The 12,221-nt window shown below is 67.4% G+C and overlaps 1 protein-coding gene across 1 annotated transcript; it reads left to right on the top strand.

Moving 5' to 3' along the window:
• Window positions 1-881: 881 nt before the first annotated feature.
• On the top strand, window positions 882-5,248 carry SOHLH1 (spermatogenesis and oogenesis specific basic helix-loop-helix 1). Its single transcript, XM_030292682.1, has 7 exons — window positions 882-1,069; window positions 1,520-1,670; window positions 2,036-2,157; window positions 2,245-2,330; window positions 3,710-3,896; window positions 4,387-4,457; window positions 5,031-5,248. Exons 1-7 carry the CDS (start codon window positions 882-884, stop codon window positions 5,246-5,248), a joined length of 1,023 nt encoding a protein of 340 aa, XP_030148542.1.
• The last annotated feature ends 6,973 nt before the right edge of the window (window positions 5,249-12,221 follow it).

The following is a 12,221-nucleotide window of genomic DNA, read 5'->3' as shown; positions in this document are numbered from 1 at the left end:
CTGTCCCTAACCGACCCCTGAGCCCCGCACATCTTGGTGAGCAGTTCTCAGACCAGCCTCCCCCCGTCCTCTGGGAACCCCCCTACCTGGGCCTCACGGTCTCCCCTGGGTCCCCGGGCCGCACAATGTTCCAGAAACTCTCATCTCCTCCTCCCCCCACACCTGTGCCTGTCCCTGCCTCAGGTAACACCCACTGCTCTGTAGGGGAGTCCAACCTGCCACCTCTGGCCTCCTGACACCGGGCCCACGTCCAGACTGGGCTCCTGCCGGTTCCTGCTTGGGGCGCCAGCCGCCCAGCCCTGTCCCGAAAATCACCGCTTCTGCCCTCCTGCCCCTCCCTTCCCACAGTGGCCATTTACCCGCGCCTTCCTCCACGGTCAGGCTCCTCGAGGGCATCACGCCTCCCTGTAGACAGAGCCCAGCTGGAGGCTGGCACCCAGGGAGGCCACACCCGAGTGGGAGGTGGGCCGACCCCCCGGAAGAGGAGGGAGGACCACTCAGCCCGGGCCACACGTCGGCCCTGGAGCGGGCAGATCCAGGCCACCACTTTCTGGCAGCTTCCGGCGGGAGAAACGTGAGGGTCCGGGGCGAGTGGGGGGTGGGGCAGAGCACGCGTCTGGGCGGGGCCGGCGGGCACACGTGAGTGGGCGGGGCTGGCGGGACGCACACGTGGGGCGGCGCGTGGGGGTCCCGGGGCGGCGCGCGACGCAGCTTCGGTGCAGCCGCGGTCATGGCGTCCCGGGGAGCTGAGCCAGGCGCTGGGGGGTGCGGGTGAGGAACTGGGGGGCTGGAGGGGGTCAAGGGTGCTGGGCGGGGGGACCCAATGCGAGTGGACTGCGCTGCAGGTCCCCCCACCCGGCGAGGCCCGTGGGGCAGGCCCTATGGGGGGAAGGCGGGGCTCCCGGAGGACGTCCACTACGGCGTTCTGGGGTTCACGGAGCTCGGCGCCCCGGCGTCTCCCGGGCAGCGGCTCTTCCCCATCCAGTGCCCAGGGCTGCCGCGAAGACAAGGCGCCCGAGCGTGCGGGCTCCGGCCTCCCGCGGAACGTGCTCAGCGAGCGGGAGCGCAGGTGAGCCGCGCTGGGGGAGGAGGGGCCGGGCTGCTGGGGGGGGGGGGGCGGGGGGGAGGGGGGTGGGCGTCGGGCGTCTGACCTGCGGCCCTGTGGGGGTTATAGGCCGCTGGGACAGGGTTTGCGGGGTCTGTGCAGTAAGGGGACCGTGAGTGGTGCCCGCGGTGAACAAGAAGCCCCAAGGGAGGGGGGGTTCCCGTGGCCACCAGTGCAGCCCCCCTCACCCCCCGCTTTGACCTGAGCTGTGGGCGTCTGGAGGTTGTGCACTTGGGATCTCTGGCGCTGGTGGTCTAAGGCACAAGCACAGCCTCTTTTTTGGAGAGCTAACGAGGGGGGGGGGGGGGGGTCTTGTTCTTCAACCTGACGAGACCCCGAGGTGCCCGGAGGGAAGGGTGACCTGGCCACCGAGGCCGGCTGGGCTGACGGTCGTTGTTGCTTGTCCGCAAGCAGGAAGCGGATCTCTGTGAGCTGCGAGCGCCTGCGGGCCCTGCTGCCCCGCTTTGATGGCCGGCGGGAGGACATGGCCTCGGTCCTGGAGATGTCCGTGCAGTTCCTGCGGCTGGCCGGCGGCCTGGTGCCCAGCCAGGAGCCGCCCACCGCCGTGAGTGTGGGTCCCCCGTCCGCACCCACGGCTGCCAGTCGCCTCGGCCCCGGGGGGCGGCTCTGACCTGCTGGCCTCCCCCGTGCCCTGCGCCGCGCACCCCGGGCGGCCGTGATCTCGGCAGGCGTCGCCCTGTCTGTGCCGGTTCCACCTCCACGAGTGAGGCGGGCGTCCCAGGGCACGAGCTCCGTCGTCACTTAAGTCCCTTATGCGCGTCTCCACCTGCTCTGTGTTTCCGGTCCGGCGTCTGCTCTCGGGCTGACCCCCTTGACCCCAGCGGGGCGGCGGGTGACAGGGAACGGTGGGCTGTTCCCTCCCGTTTGTTGCCTGACCGTCGTCGGGTGTCACGTCTGTGCCAATTCTAGGCTCTCGCTCCGTCCAAGGAGACGTGGCACAAGTGGCAGAGGGACGTGTTGCAGCTGGCCCTGTCAAGTCCGACCTCAGCAGGGGCGCCAGACTCCGGGATGGCGGCACCCGGCGTGACCGTGTGAGTGTCCCCCGTGTGGCTGGGTAGCCCGTCGGGGCAGCAGACACAGCCTGTTCAGGGCTCTCTCTTTGTGTTTTTGTCCTTTAGGCCCCAGGCTGCGACCGCAGGTGTGGCCGAGGGCGAGGCCCCGCTGGGGGCGGCCGAGGTGCTGGACAGGCCGCCAGCCCTCCCCGGTGAGCAGGAGTGCAGGGCAGGGTCTGTTCCTGAGCGGGGCGGGGACGCTTAATGTTGGTTCTCTCGGGACCCTCTTGTCGGGGGGGGGGGGGGGAAGCCTCGGAGACCCCACGCTGCCTTCGGCCGCGGTACAGACCTCAGGACAAGGGTTGCCGGGAGGGGCGGGTGTGAGGGCTCAGGTGCCCCAGATGGGTCAGCCACGAGCGGTGGTGGTTCTCTGTCAGCTTGTCTGCTGGGGAGCAGGGTCCAAGCTAGCGGGTCTCTGAACTTGTTTCTGCTCCTCAAGGGTGGCCCCCCTGCCCCTCCTCCGCCCTGGGCCTCTAGGGGTCCCTGGGTCCCCCAGGAAACTTGTTGGCCCCTGTCACGGCCAGCTCTCTGGAGCGGCCCCCACGCTGCCCTGCTCTTCTCGGTGCCTGTTTTTTTTTTTTTTTTTTTTTAATTTTTTTTTTTTTTTTAAACGTTTTTATTTATTTTTGAGACAGAGAGAGACAGAGCATGAACGGGGGAGTTTTTTTTTAATTTTTAAAAAATCTCTATTCATTTTGAGAGAGAGACAGAGTGCAAGCAGGGGAGGAGCAGAGAGAGGGGGACACAGGATCTGAGGCAGGCTCCAGGCCCTGAGCCGTCAGCACACAGCCCAACGCGGGGCTTGAACTCACAAACTGTGAGATCATGACCTGAGCCGAAGTCAGACGCTTAACTGACTGAGCCACCCAGGGGCGACCCCCCCTTCCCCCCCCGCCCCACTCTTTGTCCCCCTCGGTGCCTTTTTGATGTTTTTTTCTGTATGGAGTGAGAGTCATTGGCTTTGCACGGGGCCTTTGTTCTCTGGTGCTGTGCCGGCCAAGCCTGCAGGCACTTCGGATGATGTCTCTCTCGTGCTGGACCCCGCACCCCAGCTATTTGTCGCTTCTTGGACACGGGTGCTGGTGATTGCCCTGTGCCAGAGTCCCCGAGTGCCGCAGGAGGCGAGGCTGTGTCTTCCGGTTCCCGGAACGTGCCTGTCGAGGAGGGGAGGGGGCTTGCTGTGAACAGGGCTGGCGGCAGAGCCGGGGCCACAGGCAGGGCGTGAGGGTGCAGAGGTGACGAGGCAAGGGGGCTGGGTCTGAGGGTGGAGGCCGGGGTCGAGGATTGCGGGCAGGTGGGGGTAGGGTCCCAGATCTGAGCTCCAAGGGCCTGGCCTGAGGTCAGCGGTGTCTCCTCCTAGAGGCTCCCCTGGCCCCAGGTGCCCTGGGCGTCTGTCCTCGGGAGTCTGTCTGCCTCCTGCTCCCGAGCTCCTTGTGTCCCCGTGCAGGGTGCAGTGGGCGGGGGCTGGGGCCTTTAGGGGAGGGCTGCGCCCACGTGGGGAAGGCCGACCTACACCTGCCTTCTCTTGTAGAGCCCTGCAGCCTGGTGACCCGGCCCCCAGACCCGAGTCCCTCCAAGGCCCTGAGGTCGCCTCCACCCTGGCCTCCCCGCTCCTGGCAGCCACCCTCCCCTCTGGTGAGCAAAGAGGCTCAGAGCTGCCGGGGCCAGGCTGGGCCCCTGATGGAGGGGGCCGACTCTTCCATGACACTGGACACCAGGTGGGTGCCCTGGTGGGCGCGCGCACCAGCCCCACACACCGCCTCCTAGCCCTGCCCGCGCTCTGCCCGCCCCTGCCCCTGGGAAGTTCGCACCCCTCCCTCTCTGTCTGCCGGGGCCACAGCTGCCAGCCCGGGCCTGTCTGAGCCAGACGCTGCCGTGTGGCTCTCTGATGCATTTCCGAAAACGTTGTCGTGTTCCCAGTCCGTCTGTGTTTCGGCTGATAGTAAACGAGTTTGTGTTTTGTTGAGCGTGCACCAGCTGGGGCGTGGGAAGGGAGCGTGGCAGAGGCTGGAGAGAAACCAGCAGAGGCAGCGGGGTGGGCCAGTCTGTCCCCAGCGTGCAGGCTCGGGGTCTGGCGGGGAAGGGGGGGCACCCAGTGCATCTTAAACCTGAAGCCAGCTTTGAGGGCACACACCTTTGTCTCGAGGCTGGAGGACCGGGTCCACCTGGGACCATTCGGTCAGGGTGCGTTCTTCCGGCCTCGTTCAGGTCTGCGTCCGGATGTGATGTGGAAGATGGGGCGTCCTTCCTGCTGAGCGCCAGTCCCGACTGGTGGCTGGGTGAGTGGGGATGCGCCACCTGGGCCACCACTTGCCCTGATCGGGGACAGGCCTCGAGGTCTCAGGCGGTCTGGACGAGGGGCTGGGCAGGTGGCTGGGATTAAGAGGAGACGTGCTCGAGCTCGGGGTGCGGGGCAGTATCGGGGTCCCAGTATTTGTCTCTCGCTCCTTGCTGGTGGTTGTCGGGGTCGCTGGGGTGGGGAGCGTAAGGTGGCGAGCATGCACGTGGACCGTGTGCGTGCGCGTGGCACTTGGGGCTGGTTGTGTGTTACCCGCGATTCGGGATCCGTGCCTTTTCTGCACGCAACGTCCCCACAAAGGTGTCTGGACGTGGAACGAGTCTGTAAGATTCAGCGTCGTGGGAGACGCCTTCCTTGTTCTGGGCTGGTGGGTTCTCCCGGGTCTCAGGGGGGACCAGCGTGTGTGGGCCCACTCACCCCACACGGCCCTCGGGCGCCAGGGGCTTGCAAGTCGGGCAGGACAGACGGGCAGAGCTGGGCCTCTCCGCACCTTGACCTTGCCACGTGCACCCCAGGTGCCCAGGCTGACGTGTCCCGTCTCGGACGTTTCCAGGGTCTCTGGAGGGCAGAGGCGCCAGCGTCCCTTCTCGGAGCATGGCCAGGAGCAGCCTGCTGGACAGGGCAGAGCCCAGCTTCCTGACAGACATCGGGCCCGGCTCCCAGGAGCTCCCAGACGGCCCCCTGGACCCCTGGGGCTCGGACGCCGGCTGCCCCAGCCTGGCCCTGCGGGATGAGGTGGACAGCATCTTCCCCGACTTCTTTCCCTGCTAGGCGGTGGGGAGGGGGTCAGTGCCACACGTGCCCGTGTCGCGTGCCGGGTGGCTCATCCCGGGTTCGGGGGCAGCAGGGCCGGCTGCGTATTAAAGGCGGCGCTTCTCCGGAAACCAGAGCTCCTGGAGCTTCGCCTCTCTGTAATCGGTGCGATTCACTGGGCAGATGGCACCACTTCCACTCAGAGCGTGGGCACCTGCCTGGGGCTTTGCTCCTGCGACGGTCTTGGCCTTGAGAAGTCCCTGAATAGCCCTGCAGTCTGAGGAGGGCTCCCGAGGACTGGGACTTCTGTGCTCCGGGCCTGCTCCCCGGAGAGGTGGGCGGGGACCCCACTTGTCGCGCCTGTGAGTGCCCTCTGCCCTGGCCGGGGCGCCCTGAGGAAAGGGCCGGCTTCCGTCCTCGAGGTGGGGACCTCTGCACTCCTCACACGGGGCAGGGCGTTGGGGGGCCCGGTGCAGAGGTCACCTGGCAGGTCCCAGCGCCGTCCCAGGTGCCCCTGACCTCTGGGGCCCGGGGAACGGCTGGGTTACTGGGAGGGGCGTCCCAGGCCCCCGTGGTCTCGTGCAGCGGACCCTACCCGGCGTGACCGTGAGCCACGGCAAAGGCAGGTGCCGGTCTCTGAGCCAAGCTGGCTGGGGTCTCACCGCACTGCTCCTGCTCACGTCCTTCCGGAGATGCTGGGCTCCAGGCCCCCCGTGGAGAGTGCTCAGGGGCCTCAGGGCCGTCTACCATCCGGGAGGGTGGGTTCTCCCGTGGTCTTGAGCCCTCTGTCCAGGCTGTTTGCCTCACCGCTGCGTGTGTCTTTGTCTCTGCGGCTGGAAAGTTCCATTCGTTCTGTCCGTGAGTGGCCACAGACAACGGTGATGAGCGCTGGCGTGGGATGGAGGCGAGCTGGAGGGGACCACGGCCGGGGAGCCGTTGCCCCAGGGCACAGTCCTCAGGACCTCCCTGGTTGTCGCGTGCGTGCATACGTGCGTGTTTGTATGTGTGCAGCACGGGGTGGGGCACTGCGGGTGCCCTGTCCTCACCCCCTGCACCCCGAGCACAGCCCCGGTGACTCTGCCGGCTGCCTGCGGAGTCAGGGCCGAAGCAAGCACCCGGGCCCTGCCCCTGTGTCTCCCATTCCCTGAGCCCAGAGGGGGACCCCGGGGTAGAATTGTTGAGCCCCGCTCCTCCCACCTGGGAGCAGGTCGGTCTCCTCGGGGGCCCGGTGCAGGCTCCGTGGAAAACCCCAGGTGATGCTGGGCAGGCTGATCTAGAACAGTCCTGCCCGGAGCCCTGGGCGGCCCACCCGTGCCCTGTGCTGACCTCAGGTCGGCACCAACAAGGGAGATCGGGAGTTCGACTGAGGTGCCGGGAACAGAGATGATACCCTGCCCCACCACCAGGCCTTGCCTGGGAGGACGGGGCCCTGTCTCGGGTGGCAGCCTCCCCATCTTGGGTCTGTGGGGGGGGGGGGCCCTGGAGCCACTGTCGAGAATGATCCTGAGGCCCAGTCGGGCTCGTGGACTTGCTCCCAGCGCCCCCAGTGGGACCAGAGGGGTCTGGAACCAGCATTCAACTCTGCCCTGGCCATGTGATCCCACGGCCTCTGCCCTGCAGGCCCCGGCAGTGTGGGCATAGAGCCCCGTCCCTGAGCTGGCTGGGGCCTGGCCTCCCTCCAATGGACGGTGACACCCGGGGGAGTGGCAGGTGGGGCCCCGCTGGCACGGACCCCTGGTGAGCTGGAGGAGAGCAGGGCTGCCACACGGCCTGGTGGGGGCTTGGCTGGGGCTGGAAGGAGCCTCAGGTTTCAGGGAACAGCTTTTGTCCCCACCCTCCTCCTCTCCAGCCCTTGGTGGTGGTGATTGCCGTTGCACGTGTTCAAGAGAAGGATCGGAAAACTGTTAGGCTGGTGATTACAGGCTTGTTTTCTGGATTTGGTGGGGGGGGGGCGGGCAGCGCTCGGCACAACCTCCCCTCCGGCTCTCAAGGTGACCTGCTTCCCTCCTCACCACCCCTGCTGGGAGGGCCTGTGTGCCTGCAAGTAGGACACACAGAAGGGACACGGCTCAGCAGGACCCCAGCCACCCTCAGGCCAAGCACTTTGGATGGGGACATTTTGGAGGGACTGTGCCCACAGCTGGGGTTTGGTGCCCATCAGCCTTTGGGCTGAGAGCTGACTGTTCATTCCTGTTGTCCCACCCTCCCTGAGCCCTGTCCCTCCAGCAGCCCTCTCTCCTCTCTGTCCTCCTGCCCTGCCCACTGCCCCTCCCCTGCTTGGATCTCCTGGTCACCGGGGGTCACTGTGAACGGGGGGGGGGGTCGTCACTGTGAGCTGGCGTCTTGGTCAGGGTGCTCGGTGCTGCTTGGTGGTTGTGTGTAACCCACAGCAGTGTAACCCTGAGGATACGCAGATCCTGCCCCAGAGCCCCGGGGGGGGGGTGCTGGGCCAGGGGCTCTGCTGCTGGGGAGGGGTCACAGTCCCGGGGCCCCCCTTCGCCCCCAGGCTCCCATCCGATCTTGGCAGGAGGGCCATATTCCCCGTCCCCCACCCCAGGTGCCCAGTGGAGGCAGAGGGGGTCCTCCCGAGACCCCTGCTTGACTGGTCCGGCCTCACTGTCCCCCGTGTCACACACCTCAGGGAGCCGGAAACCAGCTCGGTGCCGTTCCGTGCCTGCCGTCAGTCCCTTGACACCTTGTCATCCCCTAGCAGGCCTGGCTGTCCCCCAGCCCATCCCCTGAGCACAGCGGGGTGCTCACGGCAGGAAAGGGGCCCCCAGGCCTGCTCACAGCCAGGGCAGCAGTCCTGAGGTCCACGCCTCTTGCTCAGAGGGTGATGGGACAGGTCCCTTTGCCTACATCGCTCCCCTCCCCCCCCCTGGTGTGCTGGCAGGGCTTTTGAGCTGGCGATGGGGGCGAGATGCCCTGGGCCTGTCCTAGAGGAAAGCGGGAGGCAGGGCTGGGGGCTTCGGGGTGACAGATTTTGCTAGAGCAAGGAGGAGCAGGGAGACGGGGCACCCCACCCAGACTGTGATCCGCACAGGCGTCGCAGGGTGGGCCTGGCCTCGGCCCCAGGCTGAGGGCTAGGGGCAGAAAGGACGCAGAGGCGGGACACAGGAACAGCCGGGGGCCCGGGGGGCCGCTGAGAGGGCAGCTGCCCGATGGCAGGGGTGGGGTGGGAGTGAGGAGGTGACTCCACTGTTGGCTCTTGCTGGAAGAATGAGCTGGAAGGAAGCGGCCCTGGGCGGATGCAGGTGGGAGCGTGGCCTTCTGATGGAGGAGGCTAGGGTGGGCCCCCGAGGGGTGGGGAGGCCCCCTGGGTGCTGGGGTGTGGCCTGGAGGCCCCATTCCAGCAGCAGGGGTGGGGGCCCCCTCTTCTGATGGGACAGAGGTCCTCTCCGTCCAGGCTGGTGCAGGTGCGGCACAGCAAGCCTGTCCCTGAGACCCCTCCTCCAGGGACCCCTGGCCTGGGACACGGTGGGCTTGATGTGTGGCTCAGGCGGTGGCCCTGGGGAGGACGGGGGCTTGGCCGCTGTGGGGCAGGGCGCTCCCCACAGCTGGGCTCCAGGGCAGGGGAACCTGGGACACCTAGGTGACCACCCCAGGGGCTGCGGGCGGGCACCTGCCAGGCTTTGACGACTCCGGGAGGAGTGAGGTGCGGTTAGTGACTGTCCATGCTGCGCCCGGGGTCTCGGCCACCGTCATGTAACAGAGACACAAGCATGTGGCCAGAAGGGATCTCTAAGCTGGGTCCCGCTTGGAAGCAAGGGACCGACCTAGGTTGTGTCTACTGGCTGCCTCTGCCCCCGTGAGACTTGCTCCCGACCCTACGATGTGGCCATGGAGTCTGGCCCCGTCGCCTCCCGGCATCCTGTGCCGTCATCCTGGCACCCTGGGGAACCCCTAGCGGCCTCCCCCCACTGTGTGGACGTGAGGGTCCCCACCTCTCTGCCCCCGGCAGCCCTGGCCCCCTGTGGCCACCAGCCAGAGCACCCCCACAGAGCACACTCAGTCAGGGGGCAGGTGTTTATTGGGCACGCCAGGAAAGGTCTCCAGGAACGGGGGCCTGGGGGAGGGGAGCGGTTGAAGGGCTCCTCCGGTGGACTGTGAACTTCTAGTGCTTCGACGGGACGATACCGGTGTGGGAGACGCTCCTGTGAGCGAGAGGGGCGGCGTGGGTTTGGGGGGTGGGGGACCGACGGGGCAGATCCTGTCCCCCGGTCTCCTTCTGCAGACTGGCCCCGAGCCTCGCAGCAGGCCCCCCAGCGCCCCAGGCCCCCACAGCCTTTGGGGGACTCTGTGGGCATCCCCAGGCCGGCACTGCCCCCACAGTCTTCGGGGGACCCTGTGGGCATCCCCGCTCCGGGTCCTGGCCGAGGCCCTGGCGGCTGGAGTCTCCCCGAGCTGCCAGCCCTTAGCCACACCCCACCGCTGGCATGGTAGGTGGTCGGTGCCCGTGGAGCAGCACTTGCCGTGTCACCCGGCCTCGAGGGGCCCCCACGCCGCAGCCCCTGCAGGGTCAGAGCTCATTCACCCGGGCCCAGCAGCCTCTCTACGGTCAGGCGTGCAGGCAGCGGTCTGTGGCAGGAGGGGCACTGGTGCTGAGTGGCGGTCCACGCTGAGCCCCTGCGGCCTCCCGAGGCCGGGCTGGGGGTGGGCGCTTACCGGTCTGGGTCAGGCTGATGACGTCGGTCGGGCCGGTCCCGTGGCTCTGGCAGCAACTCTTGAACGTGTGCAGGGTGTCCCAGCCCGCGGTGGGGGTCCTGCCTGCAGACAGAGCGTCGGGCTGTTCCTCCCCAAGGCCGTTCGGGATAACGGGCCTCGGGTTCTGGGAGCTTGGAGGCGGCCTGGGATTTTCAGGGTGCGGGTGGGGCCGTGGGGACAGGAGCTGCCGTGACCGGGGTGGCCGGGCTGCCCGGCGGCTCCGTGTCAGGCCGGAGCGGAGGTGAGGGCCCCATGGAGCCACCCCTGACCCTCGGGTGGGGTCCGGCCCATCGTCTGTGCCCCAGCCCTCGCCGTCCCCACGCAGTGATTCCTTGGTGTTCGTCACGTCGGGACGGAGGGCCGGTGTCTGACGAACATCTGCGGGTGTCGGGGTCCCTCGGCTTGTTTAAAGGCGAGTGAGTCGAAGGTACCGTGGAACACCCGCGAAGGTGCACCCAAGCCACGTGCTCCGCGACCACAGCCCCAAAACTGACCCCCACGAAGCTGAAGCAAACAGCCCTGGGCCCCGGGCCGCTGGCTGCTGGGGGCAGCTGCGGTGCTGAGGCCGCGGGGCTGGCCGCTGCCACTCGCCCTTCCTGAACGGTCTCTGCCCCGGGGAGAACCGGTCTGCGCCCCCATGGCAGCTCCCACGTGCTGAGTGCTGAGCCAGAAGTCGGCCTGGGTGCAGCCCGGGGCTCCTGGACGCTTGTACCTCGTGGGCCAGCACAAGAGGCCTGGGGGCCCGAGGCAGGACTGTCAGCCTGCACGTTTACTAAATTCGGTCATCTCAGCGCTCCCTGCAACGGGCTGGACTGGGTCCCCTGAAAGGTGCGGTCAGGTCTTTGTCCCCGGGACTTGGGAACGGGATCTGGTTTAGAAGCAGGTGTGGTTAAGGGTCGGGATGAGGAGACGGTGGGTGCAGGATGCGCCCGAAAGCCAACGACCAGTGTCCTGAAGGGAAAGGGAAGGGAGGTCTGAGAACGGAGAAGCCTCGTGGAGGCTCAGGGTGACGAGACCACAGGTCAGGACGTTCTGATCTTCGCCTCCGGAACCCCCGTGACCAGCGAAGTCCGACCCACGGCCCGTAACCGTGGGCCCGCGGGAGGTCACCTGTCTCCTAAACACGCTTTCCCGAGCCACGTGTCCCAACCCTCCCACGTCACAGAGAAGACGCGCTCCACACCCAGACCCCGAGGCCTCTGATGACAGCAGGGAGGCGTCACAGCCCACGGGCCACCGTCTGCTAACCTGCTCTTGTGGGACACCGTGTCCCCGGTGGTACAGGCAGTGGCCCTGGTGGCCTCAGGTACAGCGTGGGGGCCACCGGCCACTGCAGGGTCTCTCTGCTTGTAGGCAGGAGCGGATGCAAGGATGGGGTCGCTCAAGACTTTCCTTTCCGTTCTTGATGCTAAAGGTCAAGGGGACTTCCGTGAACTGCTGACGTGTGTGTGGGTCTCCCCTGTTCGTCTAACACCCGATCGCCGTCCCGTTCCCCCGTGGCCTCATGGCAGCCGACCCCCACCCCCGGCTCCTGCCGGCGGGGGCAGGAGTTCGCCCTGCCCTGGCGGGGGGCGGTTTCTGGGTGGCGGGCACTCACTGAGGAGGTCCACGATCACCGTCTTCTTCCTGTGCCTCCTGTTGCGGACGCAGAAGGTGACAAAGCGGTGGGGATCCGCCTTCTCCATGAAGATCGTGTTGTGGCCAGCATCTGTGAATCCGGGGGGTGGGCGGGAGGCAGGGGGTGCAGATTCTCCACCAGGCGGGAGCCGGACCCTGGGAGCCCTCCTGTCCCTTTACGGCCGTTGACAACTTGGTGCTCATGACCAGTCAGGCCCCAGGAGGGGGCAGGGCCGGGTGCAGGCTTCCCGCCCTTCCCGGACACCCCTGCCGGCTCACCCCACCCACCCGCTGCCGAGAGGGCCCGAGGGGTGCCGCAGCCCGTGGGTCCCTCCTGTGAGGCGGCGTCCTGGCCGGCGAGCTCCTGGCCATTCTCTGCCCGGGAGTCCCCGGGGCTCCCCACTCCCGGGCTGGACGAGGCTGCCGGTTCGTACTTACGTTTCAGCACGTACTGAAACTTCCTTCTCGTCTTACTTGCCGTCAGTACAATTGGGATACACCTACCCTTTATCCTGGGAGAGGATGACAAGGCCCCTTGGAACCCGGCATCCGGAAGGCGTGGTGTCCATGGAGCCCCTCGGTGGCGCTGGGTGGGGCTTGGCCACGCTGGCCACTGGACACGTGTGTCCCGTCCCAGGGCAGCGAGCCCCAGCCCTGCCTCGTGCGACCG

This window comes from Lynx canadensis, chromosome D4 (assembly GCF_007474595.2).
Source record: "Lynx canadensis isolate LIC74 chromosome D4, mLynCan4.pri.v2, whole genome shotgun sequence".
Taxonomy (NCBI): domain Eukaryota; kingdom Metazoa; phylum Chordata; class Mammalia; order Carnivora; family Felidae; genus Lynx; species Lynx canadensis.
Note: the sequence above shows the minus strand (reverse complement) of the source record. Positions and strands in the feature narration are given on the sequence as shown.